This window comes from Calonectris borealis, chromosome 6 (assembly GCF_964195595.1).
Source record: "Calonectris borealis chromosome 6, bCalBor7.hap1.2, whole genome shotgun sequence".
In the NCBI taxonomy this organism is placed as follows: Eukaryota; Metazoa; Chordata; class Aves; order Procellariiformes; family Procellariidae; genus Calonectris; species Calonectris borealis.
In genome coordinates this window covers 28,279,669-28,299,018 of record NC_134317.1, presented here as the reverse complement: position 1 = coordinate 28,299,018, position 19,350 = coordinate 28,279,669, and the positions used below count along the sequence as shown (strand labels likewise).

The 19,350-nt window shown below is 44.1% G+C and overlaps 1 protein-coding gene across 2 annotated transcripts; it reads right to left on the bottom strand.

Moving 5' to 3' along the window:
- Nucleotides 1–42: 42 nt before the first annotated feature.
- Nucleotides 43–19,155, bottom strand: C6H2orf80 (chromosome 6 C2orf80 homolog). Of its 2 annotated transcripts, XM_075153395.1 has the most exons (11): nucleotides 16,785–17,065; nucleotides 16,166–16,364; nucleotides 15,447–15,523; nucleotides 14,532–14,613; nucleotides 13,949–14,031; nucleotides 13,714–13,801; nucleotides 13,210–13,287; nucleotides 7,380–7,467; nucleotides 6,646–6,764; nucleotides 5,821–5,944; nucleotides 43–65 (listed from the first exon to the last, which is right to left on the bottom strand). In XM_075153395.1, the coding sequence occupies exons 3-10, from the start codon at nucleotides 15,485–15,487 to the stop codon at nucleotides 5,858–5,860; spliced, it is 666 nt and encodes a 221-aa protein (XP_075009496.1). In that variant the 5' UTR covers nucleotides 15,488–15,523; nucleotides 16,166–16,364; nucleotides 16,785–17,065; the 3' UTR covers nucleotides 43–65; nucleotides 5,821–5,857. The 2 variants fall into 2 exon arrangements, with proteins under 2 accessions (XP_075009496.1, XP_075009495.1); XM_075153394.1 differs by lacking the exons at nucleotides 43–65; nucleotides 16,785–17,065 and adding an exon at nucleotides 18,822–19,155 and having other exon boundaries at nucleotides 4,792–5,944.
- Nucleotides 19,156–19,350: the final 195 nt, after the last annotated feature.

Below are 19,350 nucleotides of genomic sequence, written 5' to 3'. Positions count from 1 at the left end.
TGAAAGCTGAAAGCTGTGAGCAAATACTGTGGTTGCTTTTATATGCCATAGTCCTAATGCTGCATCTGCAAAAAGAAACACAAAAGGGCCCATTCTAAGCTGTGGGGAGATCTCATGTTTTGTCTTTATTGCAGTTATGGCATTTATTGCATTCACCATGTGGGACTCTCATTTTCTGGGATTTGGGCTACATTTGCTGATGCTGTGTGCAAGTGAATTAGTGTGTAACTGTGGAATGGACTACACTTCCAGCTGGTATCAACTATTTCATGTGGTGCACCTGACCCGATGGGGGATGTGTGTGTAAGAATGGTTCTTTACAGAACCTCCTTCGCCTGAAAGCTATTGAACTCAGCGGATCTGAGCAGTTTCTGGTGTAGGTCTTCCTCTCCTTCCCCACTCTGTGTCGGTTACCTCTTGCCTAAGTTTGTCCCATGGTATTTGTTCAATCTTTCCTTTTGTGAGAGCAGATGAACTTTGCTTCCATTTCAATACTTTGTTACCCACTTTATCCTGGAAACAGGAAAAGTCTCCATCTCACGTGGTGTTGTTAGCTTTTGCCTACTAATCCCTTCTATTGTATACAGATTTTAACACAGATATGTTAGGAGGAAATAGTGATTAAAAGTTTCAGTCCCTTCCTGGTGTGTGGTTAACTGCTGCATCCCTGAAGACTAAAAAGATTGAAATCAAATGGTTTATATTAGGTTTTTATCAGTGTATCTGAATTTCTGGCTAACATTATAAATCAATTGGTTCAATTTTTTCCTTTTGGAAGTCTGTTTTAAAAATTCAAAAGGAACAAGCTGCTTTGAACTCAAGTTGCTTTCTATCTGGAACCAGGAAGGATTGTTGTTTAACACTAAAGCAGAGTGCTTTAACACTAAAGCACAGCTAGTAGGTTACAGAAAACTGTATTCCTCCCTTTCGGAACGTTTCCTCTGTTGTTTTATTCTTGTTTGTTGCGGGGCTGGAACAAACCTTGGCTTGTTCTATTCTGATTATCATTTTCTTGAACCTAAATCTTAGACTCTTAAAAACAAACTGCTTCATGGAATATGCAAAGCTGGTTATACAAATGTCTTATATCACCAGCAGGTGAGGCTTCAGATCAAAAGAAACTACTGTACTCCAAAAACAGATTTATAATCTTATGTATTTGGGGAAACTCATTCAAGCATGTAAAGGCCTTGTCAACATGATTCATCAGTTAACTTGGAATGCAGATGAACACCTTTGTAGATCCAATTTATTTAAAAGAGCTCTTTTTGCAACTACATAGTCTCCACCTCCAGTGGAACAAATGAGTGGCTGTAAGGCTGTAAGGAGAGAGAACAGGGGAAGGTTTGGGAGACTTAGTGGAGTGCAGCTTTACTTACAAGGTCTCAGACCAAAGAAAAGGGCTTTCAGTGCTGTGGCAAGAAAGGAAAAAGAAAGACAATGGTGTTTTCTGGGGAAACAGATAGGGGGAATATGAAACCTCCCCCTTCACATCCTTCCATCACAAACCACTGGTGTTGTTTTTAACTGTATCCTTATTAAATGACAGGGGCTAATGTGCACTCACCATTGCCAAACAGGTTATATACCTTCCTGTCCTCTTTAGTATATTCAGCCCTATTCTTCCAAGCTTTCTGGGTTACCTCAGACCACCTGCCTTCATCCTGTTGGATTTCCTTGTCCTGATGTTTGCTTGAGTGTTGTACTTGACTTGATGTATTGTTGTTATTACTGTAAGTACACTGTTCAGGGCTTGGTTTTTGTCTGCAGACTGGGTGGGTTGCTGACCTGGACTCAATGGAGCTGGCAACAGGCAGTGTAAGCATGCACAAAATACTCAATAAGAAAGTTAGTGCAAAGTTGTCACAGTGCTTTAATGTCACATCTGACTCTATTTCAAAGTGTAACCCCTTGTGTATAGAATCGTAGAATCATTTAGGTTGGAAAAGACCCTTAAGATCGAGTCCAACTGTATGGCCAACTGGTAGGTAGATCTTCAGGATGATTAATGATGTAGGGAAACATTTATTGCTACACGGATTGCACACGAGTTCTTTGAACAACAGATGTTAATGCAAATTGCCATGAAAGGCCATGAAGTGTGGCCCCAGATGTTTTTGACAACCACACCACATACTTGCTTCACATAAAGGGACTATATGTTTAGCACTGGCAGTGGGAATACCTGTGTGCAAGTACCTGGCAGATCACTTCCATAACAGCACCTGACCTGGTGACAGTCTGTGCAGAATTTGGCAGTTGGTGTTCTCTCTGACTCTGCTTTGCTGGAAGCTAGTTCCTGTTCTGAGCACCTCTAACCATTCTTAGATATAGAAAATGCAGCAGAGATGCTCGATCTTTCAAACATGACTGCCCTCGTGGAGCCAGTATCCTTTACATTGTTTTAGAGAGATTCAGTAAAACTGAATTTCTCATTACTTTGACTCTGGTATTTGCTCTTGCTCCTGGCTGCCTCTTGAAGATACATAGTCATATGTACTTAATATGTTAGATTCCCTCCTGACAAAATCGATTATTTTCAAAACAGATTGGTTATATTTTTGTCCTACGGACAAACCAATCTCTCGCACAAAACAGGGGTATTTTGCCATTCCAAGATGGATGCTAGGTGTTTCCACCTGGTGTTTGACTAGGAAAAACCTATTAACCAAAATGAGTGAGAATTTTCAGGAACAGCTAGAGAATCAGTAGTGACGTATCTGAAGTCAGGATTACTGTAGCAGAAATGAGGGGGAAGTTGGGGCTTGCTTGCATGGGCAGTGGTCTAGTAACTCTGGCTATGGTCGAAAGACTCTGACTCACAAGCTTGTGTGGGGCAATTTAAGAAGTTAGCACCTCTGGTCCTGCAGGCAGTATGTCTGTGCCTCAGCTGCTGTGTTGTTCACAGCCGAGTGTTAGCTGAAATCATCACCAATTTCAGTGTCATAAACTGGGCTGTGAATTGCAGCACCAAGTTGCCACCATGAGTTCTGCTACTGGAGTCAGTCTCCGGGGTACCATGGGCAGCTCTTAAATTGCCAGAAGGAAAGTGGATGATGCTCTGTTCAGTTCCTTACTTGCTGTACAACGTGATTTCAGGTACTTACAAAGAACAGACCCAGAATGGTCTCTTACCTTTCCCACTGTGGGTAGTATTGCAGTGCAGTGGTGGGCACCAACTGCATGCATGTGACAACTTGCTAAGTATGCACATATGATCAGAGGTCTCTTCTGGGTCCTGTAGAACAAATTTGTGACTTTGCATCTCATCTGAGCTCTGAATTATGTCCATTGCTTTTTGCGTAGCTGAGAAAAGATTTTGAAGTTGTCCTGGCTAATTGGTCTGGTCACAGCAAAGCCTTCTTTTTATTCAGGAAACAATATAGCTCAGGAAAGGAGGAAATTTCAGTCAAGGCGGCAGAAGGCTGTCATTCACCCATCCCATTGTGCACACATCTACAAGCACCTTTCAGCTCCCCGATTTTGGCTATCTGAAAATGTGAACATGTGAATGGCAAACCACCTGATCCGCTGGGCTTGATTTTTGTGTGCAGACAACCAGACACCAGTCAACAGGGGAGGGAGTAGCGAAGGGGCAGGTACTTGCCCCTGCTTTTCACTCTGAAAATGAAACATTGTTTTTATGTTTATTAGCACAGCAAGATTTCTGTTGCTTACTCCTCTTAACTCCACCAGCCTTATCTATAAAAACCAGGAAGTATTAGCCAATGAAAAGTGAAGACCATGGCACTACTCTAATAGCAAAGACAGCACTGGAATAACTCGGCTAATCACCTATTTGTTAAAGTCTTACTGTTTATTTTATTTCAGGTCAGTGAACAAAAATCAGTCATGAGATGTTAATCTCTCTCTCTAGCTGTTTAGTATTAACCACCCCCTCGCCATTGTTCTCCTACTCATGTGCTCAGCTGCAATATCCCCTCCTCCTCTCTTGTAATGACCTCATTTCAAAGTACAATTTCTCTCTGCTTTGGCTTTTAAGGGGTCAGACTGATGCTGTTTGAGTTGGAACGAAATTTGCTCAGGTCCTGGCACTGGCTTGCTGCATTTGTTTGCAAGAACAGAAGCCTCTGTTTAGAAGTTGATGGATGCTCTGAGCTCCAGGAATGAGCCTGAGCTGAATGTGACAGGGCAGGCCTATCCCAGCAGTGAACACAGGCCATGGAGGAGAGGTAGGAACTGCTAAATGGCGTTGGATAGTGCGTTCCAGCAATCCCGCTTCCTGCAGGGTGAACTAACCAGGCCAAAACAGCTGATGCTGCAGAAATTCATGGCTAAAGAGTTCCTGTGTAAGGGAGGGTGATGGTGCTGTTGATCTTAAGTCCCTTCTAGCCTTTTCATCTGACTTCCTTAGGCCTTGAATTTTGGCTCACATGGCTTGAAAGGAAAGTGGGGGGATGGCCAAGAAGCCCCATCAATATCAGCACAAAGACTCACCAGTTAATCTGTAATTTTTGAATGTACCAAGCTGTGGTTAGGTCTTTCCCCATGGGCAGCTCAGAATTGAAAGGACAGGTGTTTACAGCAACTATGTTTTATTTTAGACTGGCTTTAACAGGAAATTTGTGATAAGTTATGTTAAAAAAAAAAAAAAGCTGTGAACCTGGTGAGTTGAAAGCAAGCTTTGAGTCCATGAGGATTTCTAAAAGACCCTTTGAATCCCTGATTAAGTTTAACCATTCCCAGGCTTTCTTGCATAGTGCTGTCTTTTGGCATCTCCATAAATAGGCTGAGCGACTGAGAATCAACAGGCAGAAGAAGAACAGTTTTGCTTCGCAAGTGTTTATTGTTTTTTCCTTTAGCAGGTATTTTGCATTAGAGTACAGGACTGTCTCCAAGGCATGATTTAATGCAGCTGTACAATATGTGACCATACTTTGGATGGATGTCTATCCCCTGGCTAGAAGTAGCTGGGAATCTTAATTTCTGTAATTTTTATATGTAAAGAGCTCTAATGGAGTCCCTCTACCCTGCAGCTAGTGTTAAACACACCTCTCAGCAGTGAACACTTCTTCTACCCCACTGACCCCTGAAACTTCTATGGAATTAAGTAAAAGGAGTCCTATAGAAACACCCCATGCTGTGTGCCCAGGTCTCCAGCCAGAGGAAGAGAGGGATGTGGAAGGAGAACCATGTGCACCCAACTCTTATCGCAAGGTAGAGTTAATATAAGGATGAGGGTTGTGACAGCCCATCTAGGAAATGGGGAGTGTTCTTGGGCAGCACAGGATGGACATAACAGAGGCAAACCATTAGAAACCTACAAACGGGGAATGGAAGACAGCTAGGCTTCAGTGCTACACTGGCACTGCAGGGAGAGGCCTTTTCTTTAGCCGAGTCCTTTAAGAAAATAAGGAAGGATGGTTAAAGGGGAGAGCTGAAGAAAATGGGATCATCCTGAAAGGCACAACCCTCATGTCACGTTCAGGGAAGCTCATTCCTGCCCCACGCTGGATCATGTGTGGGAGTTGCACAGCACTGTGGACAAGGGGAAGTGTGTACTCCCTGCCTCTTAAGTGCTGCATCCCCTCCCCTCTTTGGCTCTGTAAAAGTAGCATGGTGGGTTGAGAAGCAGTAGGGATGCACTGGGAAAACGTAAGCTCCCAACACACTGACAGGGAAGCAGGAGAGAGGTGGCTAAGGGAAGAGGAGGGAATGTTGGAGTGTTGGGTACAAGATATGAGGTGTGGGAAGGAAGGAATGACTGCTAAGATTTAAAAACAACAAAAAAACCCCAACCCAAACCACAAGTCGCAAATGCATTACCAAAGCTAAGGTAGAAGACATCAGTTAGCTCACCTACAGCTAAGTGAGGTACATGAAGTTTGGGTCTTTGTTATGTCTTTGCTTCCTCTGCATTCCTTGCTCTTGAATCTGTTCCAGGCTTCTCTGGAGACGTTCCTTGTTTTGCTTCTGTAGCTCCCTGCAGGATGCAAATGTTAATAAGCACAAGCACAGCATGCAGGGCTGAATCCATCAGGAGAGATGGGGACTGCATGGCAGATCAGCTTCCCTCCTGCTGTGTGACATGTGATGCACATTGAACTCGAGGCTGTGAGGGAGCCCCTCTACTTGGTCAAATCCAGCCCTGCTGCTGCTACAACGAATGTTTTCTTAGCTCTCCTGCTCAGTGGAGCTGCAGCAAACAATAGGCTTTAGCAAATCATGGACAACTAGAAAGGCAGAGCCTAATGCATGTACATGCTAGGCTAATCTGACATTACTTGATTCTTTATAGAGTCAGGTTTTTGTTCATTTCTTTAAAAATAGTCTTCAACTGTTTGTTAACCTAGAAGTGATAGTAGCGAATGTGTTTTGCAGGGATATTAGGCAGAAGAGTACCTTCCATGTGTATGTTGAGTATTACTGGAGTTGACTTTCCAGCTCATGAGTGACACCTCCTGCCAAGGTATGATACAGTTGCCGTGAAAGTCCAATTTAGCATTGACACTACATTATAGATTAGTGCTACTATGAAACTTCTCATACTAAAGAGTGCTGAGCAGGGCAGACAAGGAAGGCTTTGTGGGCTCTGGGTGGCTTGAGGTGCCGCTCCAGCTGTGACATTCAGTGGTAGTGTTGCAAAAACAGTTTTACTGGCTTGTGTGAATTCTTCAGACCTACTTTGTCAACCTGTTGCTTTCCTCTGGTGAGTGAGTCCGGTTGCTTGCTGTCCTTCTTAGCTCTCCTTGCTGAACAAGGGTTGGTCTTTTGATACGCTGCTGCTCTCCGGTACTTGATGCCTTGGGAGGGAGAAAGGGCCTTGCATCATTTTGGGCTTACAGGGGGCCACCAGGCTGGTTTACAGACCTACTGCATGGGATCAGTTGCAATACATGGTTGGAGGTAAGGGGTTCCAGCTTCAAATTCTCTAATGCTCTTGGAGTTACTCTGTTTTGCTGCACTTGAAGAAGAAGCAGGGAAGGGAGGGTGGCTCTTTCACTGGTCAGTAGCATAACTGACCTTTGCAAAAGGTCCTAGTAATAGTCCAAGCTTAAGAACAAACAAGTGATTGTGAGACGTGAAGGCTGATCCTATCAGAAATGTGTAATCTTATTGTTCACCTCAACTTGAGAAAAATCTTTTGGATCCTAAATCCCACTAGGGTCACTAGGATGTGACTTAGGCAATTGTCCTGAGCTCAGGAGCCTGAGCAAAACACTATTTCTAGGCTACAATGAGAAAATGCCTGTACCTCCTCTCCTGCAAGAGAATAGGCACAGACCAAGGTTTACTACTTTCTATGTGCAGCTGTTGGAGCTCAGCAGGCTGTAACTTGGTGACTCTGCTGGGCCAGGTGCTGCTGCCCCATGTCCCCCAGCCCTGGCTTTGTGGGAGTTGGGGTGAAATGTGCTCACTTTGCTTCCAGGCATACTCTGCAGCTTCAGGGGCAGTCAGCATGGCAAATGGATGCAGGGAGAACTTGACAGGTTGAATCCAGTGGTCCTGGAAGGACAATTCATAGATTAGTATGTCTGCAGAAACTATGTGCCAAGCCAAATGGGCATACTGTTTTGTGGTCAGCTGAAAGTAAGATAACTGCTTCAGAGGTCCTGATGAGTAAATGAGCACAGCTTTGCTGGCAGTTTTTGTCCTGGCAGTTTGGCCCACCCAGCTTCTTGAAGTGCCCATCCCCATTGCTCAGACATTTCAGTTGTCCACACAGTAGCTGAACTGCTGCATTTTATAGCCCTGTACTGGTGCAGCCTGGGGATTGTGGTCTGCCAAAACATCCTGGCAGGCAGCCTGCAACTGCTCAGCTGTTCACATGGCAGCTTCTGAAATGTCTGGACAACGGGGTAGGAAACTCTGAAAAGCAGCAAGCAGTTGGGATAGCAACCATTACATCCACCTCAGGTTAGGACGTCCCTTCTCATGAATCAGAAATCTTCTGGATCCTAAATCCCACTAGGATGTGACTTAGGCTCCCTAAGTATCTATATATCTTGGTAAAGCTAGTGCTTGATTTTTGAGGAGATATAAGTCAAGGCTTCAAAAGTGATGGGGGATTACAGGAATCTCCACCATTTTACTTTGATAGGAAATGGGGTGGGAGGGGAAAGAAAAAGATAACCAAACCTGAGATCCACAGAAATTGAATTTTGAGATGGGCTGGATTCCAGCTTTTTGAGTCTAGGACTTTTAAGGAGGCATAAGCTGTGCTCCAAGAGTTACTGTTAATGAAAACAGTAGATTTAACCTCTTAAACTAATTAGGGCTTTGCAAATGAATTATCCTTAGTTTCCAAATTCAGCAAAGCATTTCTGTTCCTTTCTCATAGAGTGGGAATGATCTCAAGCCCATTATTAAAATTAAGCAGCGTTGTTGGCTGAAATAAAAACTGGAGATCCTAGTAACAATGGCTTATCTTCCTCTTCAGAAAATTTTGTAACTTTGCTACCTCATGACCATCAAAGAAGTATCCCTGAGTCCACCAGGGACAGGATCTAGGCAAGTGCACAGTAACATGAGATGAACAGAAAGACTCTTTATGTTCTTTCTTTGTCTCTGCTTGCATAACATCAGAATATAAATCAAAACTAAAAAACCACTACCACCCCCCAAAAACAAACAAACAAAAAAAAACACCACGGGAAACAGTGTGAGTAGCTGGAAAACTTCCAAGAAAACATCACTCCTCTGCAGTGTATGGTGTGCACCCAAAATGGACATTTCTAAAAATATCCTGGATTGGAAATTCATAGAGAAAAGGATTCCTGTCCATGAGGAGCATGACAGTAAAAATATACAGTGTAATGTTCACAGCAAAAGGAGGGAGAGCTGATCCACCCACTTGTCCCAGAAGCAGAGGGGAAGATCCCTCCTTCAAACTAACATGTTGTGAAATGCCCCTACATGGCATCTAGTGGCATTTTTAGTTCTTGACATGGGAAAATTCAGCTAAGAGAGGTTATGGCCAAGGCTGTTCTGATGCCTGTAACTGTGAGCTGGAGTGTAGCTCTAGCCCGTTCTGGACACCGGGTGGCAGTCCGTCATTAATATTACGGCTAAGCATGAGGTAAAAAAAAATTAAGTGCACCAGAAACACTGTGAATTACATGTGAATCATCTATTATAGTCTGATTACAATTCCACAGCAACTTTTAATGGTTGCTTGGGAAACATCAATAAAGTCTGTGTTACTGAAAATAAATTCTACATATTCCAGAACAAATGCTCTTTCATTAAATAGCCAGGCCATACAGAATGCTTTCTTGTGACTTGAGTCATGAATTAAAAATGATAATATCTCCCCTATTTTTTAAAGGGCAATTACACTTATATGATTAAAGATATGCTGCTAGAGAAACTTGCTCTGAACACAAGCAAGACCCTTGTGAAGGGGGCTATATCTCCTCAGACTTGCATAGCCTCCTTCCCCACTCCACATTAATGGTAATTAGAGCACTCTGGTGGGAATGCTCCTCTGTAAAGCACTATGCCAAAGGCCCAGAAGATGGGTTACATCTTAGTGTGGTTGTGAGTAGTTGGACTGCCCTTTTCTTGCCTCTCGCTGGTGTAAGGTACTACTACTGTAAGGTAGAGGAGGAGGTGAACACAGCTTTTTGCTATGTTCAAAGAGAGAAGGCTGGAGCTAGTTTGCTATTACTAATGGGGCAAAAGCAAAAGGGGCAAATGACTTGAGTTTAAAATGCAACATATTTTTTAAAAGGCAGAGATATTATAGGATCCAAACGCATTATGCCTTTATGCAGCAGGAGATTCCTTCCACTTTATTGCTCATAGCACAGCAGCCTAGGCAGTAGGCTCGTGGGAGAAGGGGCCAATAGCTTACCATTGCTATGGCCAAAGCTAGGAGTCACTGTACCAGTTCACTGGTACCTCTTCTTTGGTGGACTCTCTCAGACCTAAACGGCAGAAGATGTCAAAAAGTTTGAGGTAGATTCTGCAAGGTTTGTGATGCTAGCAATGCTGAGAGCCTTTTAAGTATGTTTGGGAATGGGATACCACTTTAAGACTGGGGCTAAGTGTAGAGTTTTAACTGGTGAAATCTCTGCAAGGCCAAGATGAGATCTGATCAGTAAAGCTGGAGTAAGTATCTCCTTTTTGTCTACTGAAGGCTTTTTTTTTGGTATCCATCTGGTTGCTCAGTTACATTTGTCTGCTGTATCCAGTTTTGCATGGACCAAATACAGAGTTTCTTTTTTTGGTAGCCTGGGGATAATTTTCAGCAGAGGTCCAACAGAGGAACAGCACAACAGAGCCAAACACGCTGCTTCCGCCCTTTGAAGAATAAAACCATCTCCCTGAAGGAGAGCTACTGAAGACAAAGAGCTTTTATGTGTCTGTGCTTTCCTTGCACTAGCACTTTGTTTGCTTGGGTTGGCAAAGTCCCACGCCAGTGTGCAGGCCAGAAAGGAACAAGCCTGTGGTCAGCCAGGCATTTAAGTCAGAAAGAAGCATGCCAGTAAAAAGCCTTCGTAAACCTCTAAACCCAGGAGCACATCATTCAAATATTCTAGCATGCAACGGGTGACATTTTAGATTAAAAAGATGGAGCAGGGATTTTAGAAGTAGCCCTTATGCTGCTAGAGGTTCCTGATCCCAGTGGTGGTGTAATGAGGGAAGCATCAAGAGGTCAAACTCTAGAGGTTAAATATAGTAAGTGCCTCTCCTTCCCTGCCTAGTCTGAACTTCCCTTGCATGGTTAAATTCAGTCTGCTCCAATTCCTTCTGTGAGGTGAGGGGTGGCAAAGGAGATTGGGCTTGTGTGTGAATGGTTTCTGTCTGGCATTTCTCTGTACTTCTTACTTTTCCTCTGTGCTTTTGTCCATGCAGGCCATGGCATGGAGGGGATGCCTCCTTCCAAGAGCATGTGTCTTTTAATAGTCACCCCACACATCTCCTTACATGTGTCTTCATGTCTCCTTCCCTAGTAGCTGCTGCTGCTCTGTCTTAAATATGTTTGAGTAGAGGTGCCATGTGCTCTTCTGGCTGAAATTTTGGCTCATGCTTGGCTGCTTACATGGGTTTGTGAGTTGATTGGCACAGGGCAGTTCATGGTCTCTTCCCATATAGGTCACCACTGCAGCCCTGGCTGCCTGAACTCTGCCATTTATGCCTAACACAGCACCCATGTGTGAACTTGCATGAAAGCAGTAAACCCTGCAAGTTATGCCCAATATAAATAGAAAGGTATTTGAACTGGGGATGCAGAAGTTGTCCTGACGTCTAAAACTGCTCAGGTCTTACAAGCTCCCTAAGACCTGATGGATCATTCCACATGGAGGTTTCATTCTCAGAGAGTGGGGATGTGACTTGTCTGGAAGGTCGTAAACAGTATCAGATTCCTTTGCTTATGTAAATACACTCTTAAAAATCTCAGATGAAGGGAAGCAGGAGGCACACACCCTGCTGCCTGTCTTAAGAGCTGACCAGACCCAAACAACTCTGGTGTACGGGCTGACAGCAGGCCGTGTTGTCAGAGCACAGTGCCCAAGGAAACATAGCCTCCTTCTCTCTGGAGGCTTTTTAACTGCAAATAATGACCCAAACTGTGCCACAGACTGACTAGGACAGAGATTAAATGACCTGCCCAAAGTCAGATAGTCTAATCTAATCTGCAAGTCAGGGTAATGTTACCTCTTACCTCTGCAATAACTGAATTGTAAATCCTTGTGCAAGTTTTCTGTTACTATTGTATGATTTGGCACAAGGATACTTCCAGACTCTAGAGCATCGTTTCCCTGCAGGTGCACAGGTAACACAGATGACCTTGCAGTCACAGAGTTGCTGGTTTGTTCTATTTAATCTGTGTGTCCACCTTCCATAGGACTGCAATGCATTGCAAGTAAAAATTGGCTTAGCACTGTTTTCTTATCTCTTCTTTTTCACACTGCAATAAAGGGAAAATTTAAGGCTCTCTGACAGATGCCATCTCTGATCCTTTACTGTGATCCAGAAAGTATTCCTAGGATGTAGATACTGAATCTCCTTGAACAGTGTCATGTAATGCCTATGCAAGAGCCAGAGTGCCCTTCTGAGAGTTGGCTTCTGTAAAGATAGCACTGACTGTATGAACTTGCGTAAACACGACCCCAGATTAAGCCCTGCAGTGTTGGCACGCTCTACTAAGCAGCATACAATAGCTTACAAAAAACCCCATGGAAGTATGGAAGGAAGTCTCTGTCTTGCAGGGTTAAAGGTCTCTAGCCAAATTTCACATCTCTGGTTCCTCTGACAAATGCCTTATCTCAGACCTACAGCACACCTTAGCTGGAAGATTTATCATCTTACAAGGGAATAAGAATGAGTCAAGGAGACCATGAAGGATCTGCAGAGTCCATACAAAAGAGGAGGGCAGAAAAACTGTAGCAAAGAGGTGGGCTGTGCAGGGAGAGTTTCACTTGTTTATACAACTACCTACAGGGTATACTGCCCAGCAAAACAACTTTGGCTCCTCAGTGAGGCCAAGCAGTGCAAGGCAGCACCAGAGGCCAGGAGCTAGCAAAGGTTAGGTATTATCCCCTGATGATTTCTGGTTTGAAACCTGAGTGAACTGGGGAAGAAGACTGGGCACAAAGTGCATCTTCGGCAGCCAGATGATAATCCCAAAGGAAAGCGCTAACTTCAGATAAAATTCACAGTTGTACCTAGCCTGTGGTCTTGAATGCTACCTGAATGCTTGTATTCTGCTCTAACAAGGAGATACATGAGAGTTTATTGTAGGATGTTGCCAGCTATCATCCACAGATCCCCAACTACTGCTGATCTAACAGCAGTGATTGCTTTCCACAGAATGAAGTCCCTTCCTTTATTTGTATGGGAGAGCTGGAATAAACAGTAGCTATAATAATAGACCCACACACAATACAATCTGAAAGCAATTAAGAAATGTGCTGCACTCTGCAGCTTTGACAGACACACACCCTGAAGACTAGCAGCAGGGATGAAGTACCCCATGGATAACTACAACTGCACATGGAGGCTTTACACCTCCTTATGATGCTGAAAGGCCACCCACAAGGCTTTAAGCCGCAATGGCAGATGTGAGAAGGGAAGAGTTCAACAGTGTTTACTCTGAGCAAGAAGAGAAATAATCCACGTGTGGATTGCATTCCCAGAATGCCAGCCCAGTGCAGTACATGCTGGACTGGGCACTACAGGTAAGAAAGATCTTCACTCAGACCCCTATTAGAGATGCTGAAAAAACAACAAATCACTCACATTTGCAGAGCTCTGCCTGTGTGTTGCTGAGGTCCTCATGCTGTAAATCTCAAAAATCTCTTCAATAGAAATGCTGTTCTGTGAAGACAGGTAAAGAGAGAGCTCTCAGAAGTAGTATTCTTTAAAGTGAATGTATGAAATCCAGCTCGTATCCCCTTTTTTTGATCTTCTAAAACAGCTTTCATGTGAACTCCTAGTATTGTTTCATGCTGCTAGTGCAAATTTATTGAGATCTGGTCCCGAAATTTGCTCACCATTTTGCATTTGGGTGAGACAAGATAAGTAATCTATATACACGCATAGGGCCAACTACTGAAACTGCCTATTTTGTTTTCTAAGGCTGAGCAAAACTTAATGGCTACCTGATAAAAATGAGACAGATTTGTAATATTTGCACTGTCTGTATACTGTGCTTTCAATGAACAAAGACATCCAGGGTACAGGGAGTGTTTCTAGACAGGTGCCATAGAGCAAAAGATATTGCTATCTTTCTTGTCCTCTTACCATTAATATTCCAGCATATGAAGATAATATCATAGCTTCTCTCTCAGTTCGGTTGGGATACATGTATCGGTTGCAAGCTGCAAAATTCCTGTATGGTGTTTTGAACAAGAGTATTATTAGCCTGGTCTTATAAATGCAGAAAGTAGTCCTGGGCTCGATTCGCTGCTGCTTTTACTCCATTTGCACACTGGTGTAACCCTCTGCAACAGCAGGGCCTTAGCTTTGCAATACTCACAATTTCTCTCTTGTCAGTGCAGTCTGAGCATCCAAGTCACTTAGCCACAGCAAAGCAACACTGAAGGCTAAGTTGTAATGGACCTGGAAAGACAGAAGAACCTTATGTGTTGTGTTTTACTGTAAGTGCTTGACTGAGGGATGACAGAAAGACCAGAGAAATGCAGGGAAATGTGAGCTGGAGCCCAGTTTTCTCAAGTACACTGGGTAGCTCACCAGTTGTAAGACACTTCCTGAGGTTTGAGAGGTTTTAAACACACCCAGGAAGACTTTCTCAGCTTAGCTGAAAGATGTTTTGCTATGCACAGACAGCTTTAGTTTGTGAAGAATTCCCTTTGGTTAGTTGATTTGAACTTCTTCAAACATCCTCTGTGGATGAGCTTTGTCTTACTGAAAAATCAGCAAAAACTTGAATTATCTTGGATACATTACACCTGGATGCTATTCACAGCCAATTTCTTTAGATACTAATTTCAGTAATGGGCTTTTATTGATCGTTGTAGGAATAGGTTATTCAGCTGTACCAAACAGCCATCTGTCAGATGCAGTTAAAGAGGATAGGAAGAAAGAAGTCTGGTGATTACCATGTCATCTATAAAGGTGGGCTGCCTTTGGCCTCTTGGATCAAATTCATTTTCTCGTAGTCTGATGCCAACATAATCTCCCCTTAAAGCAAGAAAATAACTCCAAATTACAACTGTTCTAAGCAATCCAGTGCGTAAGAAATATAATAGATGACTCTAAAGCTAGTGCAAGACTGGGGCTACATTTGCTATGATTCAGGGCTAGGAATCTGCTGCAGGATTTCTCACAGACACCTCCTAAGTAGGAAAGCTGTTAGTTTTCTGCATCACTGCTAATCTTAGCTTCCCTCAAACCACACTGCTGTCTTCCCCAAAGGCTCCAAAATATAGGAAGAGGTACAAATATTAATCAAGTATTTAAAGTCCGGGGACTCACAGAAGGATTTCACTGTACAGCCAAGAGACTGAAAGAGATGCTTCACCGGTGCTTTTTCTTCTATTCAGGGGAGGCCTGATTCTGCAATCTTTCCTCAGACTAAGTACTACTGATCCATGCAAGCAGTCCTAGGGAAGATGGGCACGGGAATATGGAATAGAGGGGACACTGCTTACATCCCCTAAGAGTTGTCTGCTGGGCGCCCCTGCATCCAAGAGCATGAGGCACTGCTGCATGAACTAGGAGACTAGCGCTGGCTGCATGGCAAGGGAGGAACTCTGCACCTCCCTGGTCACTCCCACTGACACAGAGCAAGTTCTGAACTGTGACATCTCTACTGTCACATATGCAATCAGGTCTCTTACTGCAGACTGCATGTAAGAAAATGAAGAGCATCTCAAAGGAAGTCTGTTCATTCTTTCCAGCAAGAGAAGACTAAGGCTTTACAGTTGTCATCCAGCTAAGTCGTACAACCCTTTGCAATGAAAACAAGTCCATCTCAAATGCAATGAAGGCAGTTGTGGGCAGTTACTACTTACAGGAGTTTTTCAATCTCTTTCTTCAAGCGTTTTCTTTCCATACTCTAGCTGTCACAGTAACATAAGCTCAATGGGATCTAGGAGAGAGAAAAGTGCATCCTACCAAGTATCTCTGTCAAATTTGAATCACAGATAAAGAGTATGGGACACTTGGAGACCCCCTACAAAAATCTGGCCAAAAACATTTCCCAGGTAGAATTGCAATAGGTGAGAAAAATCTAGTCAAAAAGGAGAAGACAACACGCACAGTACTGAAAGTGAGGGTAAGGAGTTTGGTAATGGGAAATGGGCAGAATGAGCCCATTGAAGATGAGCATCAATCTTGAATGTCACCTTGCAGGTTGCTTGCACCCCCATCACAATGATGTATATTCTCTCATATAATGCAATCTATTGACCTGCTGCCACTTCTGAGTTTTTTAGCACATGGCTTGCTCTCCCCACTGTGCGTTTATTAATCGGGTCTATGTAGTACAAAGAGGGGATGAATTGGGAAGAGGACAGACTGGAAGAGATGAGGTAACAGCTGGCCTGACAGGACACAGCAAAGAGAGCAGCCAGCACCTGGCCCACCAATTTATTGTAAAATCAAAGCACATGCTTCACTCCTCTTCTCCATAATACACAAAGTAATGACACACCTAGTAAGCTTCCTGTGCTACTGGATATTATCCCTCTATTCTCTCTCTCATACATGTACATAAGAAATCATGCACTACCTGTGTCAACTCTTGGAACAGGCTTCAGGATCTGGGTTTGGAGCCTCTGTGACTTCAGGTATCTATGAGGAGGAATTCCCTCTTGATGTTGCTGTTCCTTTCTTGCCTCTGCCACTCAGTTTGTGTGCCAAGGAAATTAGGCTATGGCTTCACACAGGACTGCAGCTTTGTCTCGTTGCTTAGAAACAATGCTGCTGAGCTGAGAGAAATTAAAAAAAAAAAACAAAACAACACAGAGAAGAGGTTAAACCTGTACCTTCAGGTTGGGTTATCAGTTTCAAGCTAAATGATCCTTTTACACTTCTAGAGTTTCACTGCTGAGTGGCTAGTTGGAAACATAGAAGACTTGCTAACAAGGGAGGCAGAGACTATTCACTGGGTTTTCTGATGGATCTAATTGCTTGTAGAAGAAGCTATCAGCTTCCACTGTTCCAGCATTCCTCTGCATGGAACGGTGAAAAACTAGACCTGATACCTCCCAAGAGCCCACCTGGGGTTCCATTTGCAGTGTTTATGGCATATAGCAAGGATCCTGCTACTTGTTCTTTCATCAATGTTATGTTTTTGCTTACAGTATTAGGAGAAATTCTAACAGCCAAGAAATCCTGACATGACTTACTAAATCCTGCTGTTGTCCTTCCAATGGATGCAGGGCACATCTTGCACAGGATTGCTGATGGTAGCCAATGCATCATGATGACTAACAAGTCAGTGAGAGGCTATTGGATTTTGTAGATTAGGAAGGTTTGCAGGCTATAGTTCTGAGTGGAAGGAGCCACCCCCCTCAATGGGAACGTACTTCTCATGTTATTAACTGATTACCTAGTAAACAATAGGAATGGGTTTATGAAACATAATCATAATGTTGCCTCTCTTTGTGACAGCTTAGGAAAACATAAAAGCAAATGTATTATCATGAGACATAGATATTTTCCAGGAAAAAGCCTACTTGGTATTTACAGAATTTGTGCTGTGCTTTCTCTTCCTTATTTCATTTCACCACTCTCTTTCCAAAGCCCTAGACATGTGCCTAGGCAGGTGCAAGAGGTAAAGGGGCAGACATGGTTTTGTCACCTACTGTGTCTTTGCTGTAGCAGGGGAAAGCCGGGTGGGCAGCCACTGAGGGAGGGCTGGAGATTGGGAATGGCCCCTCCCAGCAGCATTAGATGCTTATGACCATTCTCATTAATTCTATGGCAAAGGGAGCACCAAGCTTAGCACTTCCCCACCTTTCATTCCAGATGCAGGGCTTGTAATCAAGTTGGATTTGATTTCTGAGGGCATCCACCTAGCAGGCATCATGGCAACCTCATGTCTCCAGTAGAGCTGCTGCTTGTTTGCTCTGCATTGAGAAATGCAGATCTACTGCCTGCCTTTCCTCTAGTTACACCTACCCAGGGCTCACCTGCTGGTATGGCCAGGTGAGTGTGAAAAGTGACCTTCACAAAGTGAACATAGCCATGCCAGGACTGACCCAAAGTCCTGCTAACCCAACTCCTCTTCTATTATGTGGCAAGGGTGATACCCTGATGAAGAAAGTGACTTTCCTGAAATAAGGCTGGTCCCTAGACCTGAGGTGAACTGACCCCTGCTATTTTCCCAAAAAGCAAGAAATGCCTCTATCATTACAAGGCAGGGAGGGGGTGGCATTGTGTTTGTGCTCTTCCTGGGGAAAAAAAATAGCAGCCACTGGGGGATGCCTGGGGAAGAGATGGAAGACCTGCGCCAGTAGGCATCAAACTTTCTGAGTGTATTTCCACATTCTCCACTGATTTGCAGCTCAAGACCTTCTTGAGCAAAAAGTGTTGTCGTGGCAGTTAATAGCCCTTCCTTGTTTTTTACTCCCACAAACTTGTGCAATCACTTTTCGAAACCTGAGTAATTGACATCTGCAATATCACCTGGCAAAGATTTCCACTGTTTAAGTAGGGCTGCAGGGGAAAGGCTCTCTGGTTTTAAGCTGTCCACTGTTAATTTGCTAACCAGTGTGCTTAATTAACTTAGTAAAGTAACTTAGTAAATTTAGTAAGAGCAAGTTTAGGCCCCTCGAACTGTGGAATTTGTCATGCATGGAGCACAGAATATGTATTAGAGAAGGATACTTAAGTCTTTTCCCCACACCACAGCACATTTAATGCCAGTCATAGGTTCCCCAGAGCAATAAATAAAGCAACAGGCAGGTCTGCGTGTTTGCAGCAACGTTATCCATTCCAGGTCTGATTTTCAGGGCTGGTATGGAGGGTGTTTTGCTACTTAATTAAGTTGGAAAGAATACATTTACTTAATTTGCATGATTTAATGCTCATCAGCTAATGTATTAACAAGTACTGCATAAAATAGTAATAGGAGTAGGATTTAGGACTCTTGCAAAAGGCTACCATTCACATGCCTGTGGCAGCAGGTAGAAGCAGGTTTTTGCCAGCCTTGTTTGTATTACAAATTCCCTCTGCACCTCCACTGTAAATTACCGTTCTGCAAACTATTTAGCTCCTTTTTCCTTACACGTCACTTCCTTAACATTGTCACATCTGTACATGCAATGTCAACTTCTTGAGGACAAATTCAAAAGTGTCTGGAAAGCAATGCATTAATTTGGACTGAAATGTAAATTACTTAAGAAAAAAAAATCTCCTTTTAATAAACTGTAAAATGTCACCTTTTCGCAGGTGAAAACTTGCAAGCCAGGTGCTGAATTCTGCGGACGAACAAACCTAACTTTTGGGTGAAATTTGTCCTTCAGAACAACCCTCGGGCTTTTCTGAGGCGTTTGAGGAGCATTTTAGCTCTGCGTGCCTGGGGCAAGCTGGCGGCAGCAGCGCCGAGGGCCCGCCCTGGTGTCTCACGAGCACGGCCTCAAAGTTAGGCGCTTCCACCCAGGCGGGCGGCGGGGCCGGCGGCATTTCGGGGTCCCCTTTCCCCGTGAAGGCGGAGAGCTCCCCTCAAGCGGCGGCGGCCCGGCTCAGCCCGACGTGGCGGCGCAAAATGGCGGCGCGGCCTGAGACGGGAGCGCGGGCCCCGCGGGCTCTCGGCACACGCAGGTCCGCCTGCGCCCTGAGGGACGGGGGAAGTAACGTCCCCACTCCGCCGTAACCGGCACCGGGGTGGAAAGTTCGTGCGCTGCTTTCCTCGCCGGAGCAGCGGGCAGAGGGAAACAGCCGCTCCCCGCCGCCGCCATCCCGCGGGGC

Coding starts and splice junctions, on each gene's coding strand:
- C6H2orf80 (XM_075153394.1), bottom strand. CDS start 15,487: ATGGAAAGAAAACGCTTGAAGAAAGAGATTGAAAAACTCCT. Junction 14,032..14,531: donor CCACCTTTATAGATGACATG/GTAATCACCAGA, acceptor CTGTCTTTCCAG/GTCCATTACAACTTAGCCTT. Junction 6,765..7,379: donor AGAGTATGCCTGGAAGCAAA/GTGAGCACATTT, acceptor CTCCCTCCCAAG/GCATCAAGTACCGGAGAGCA.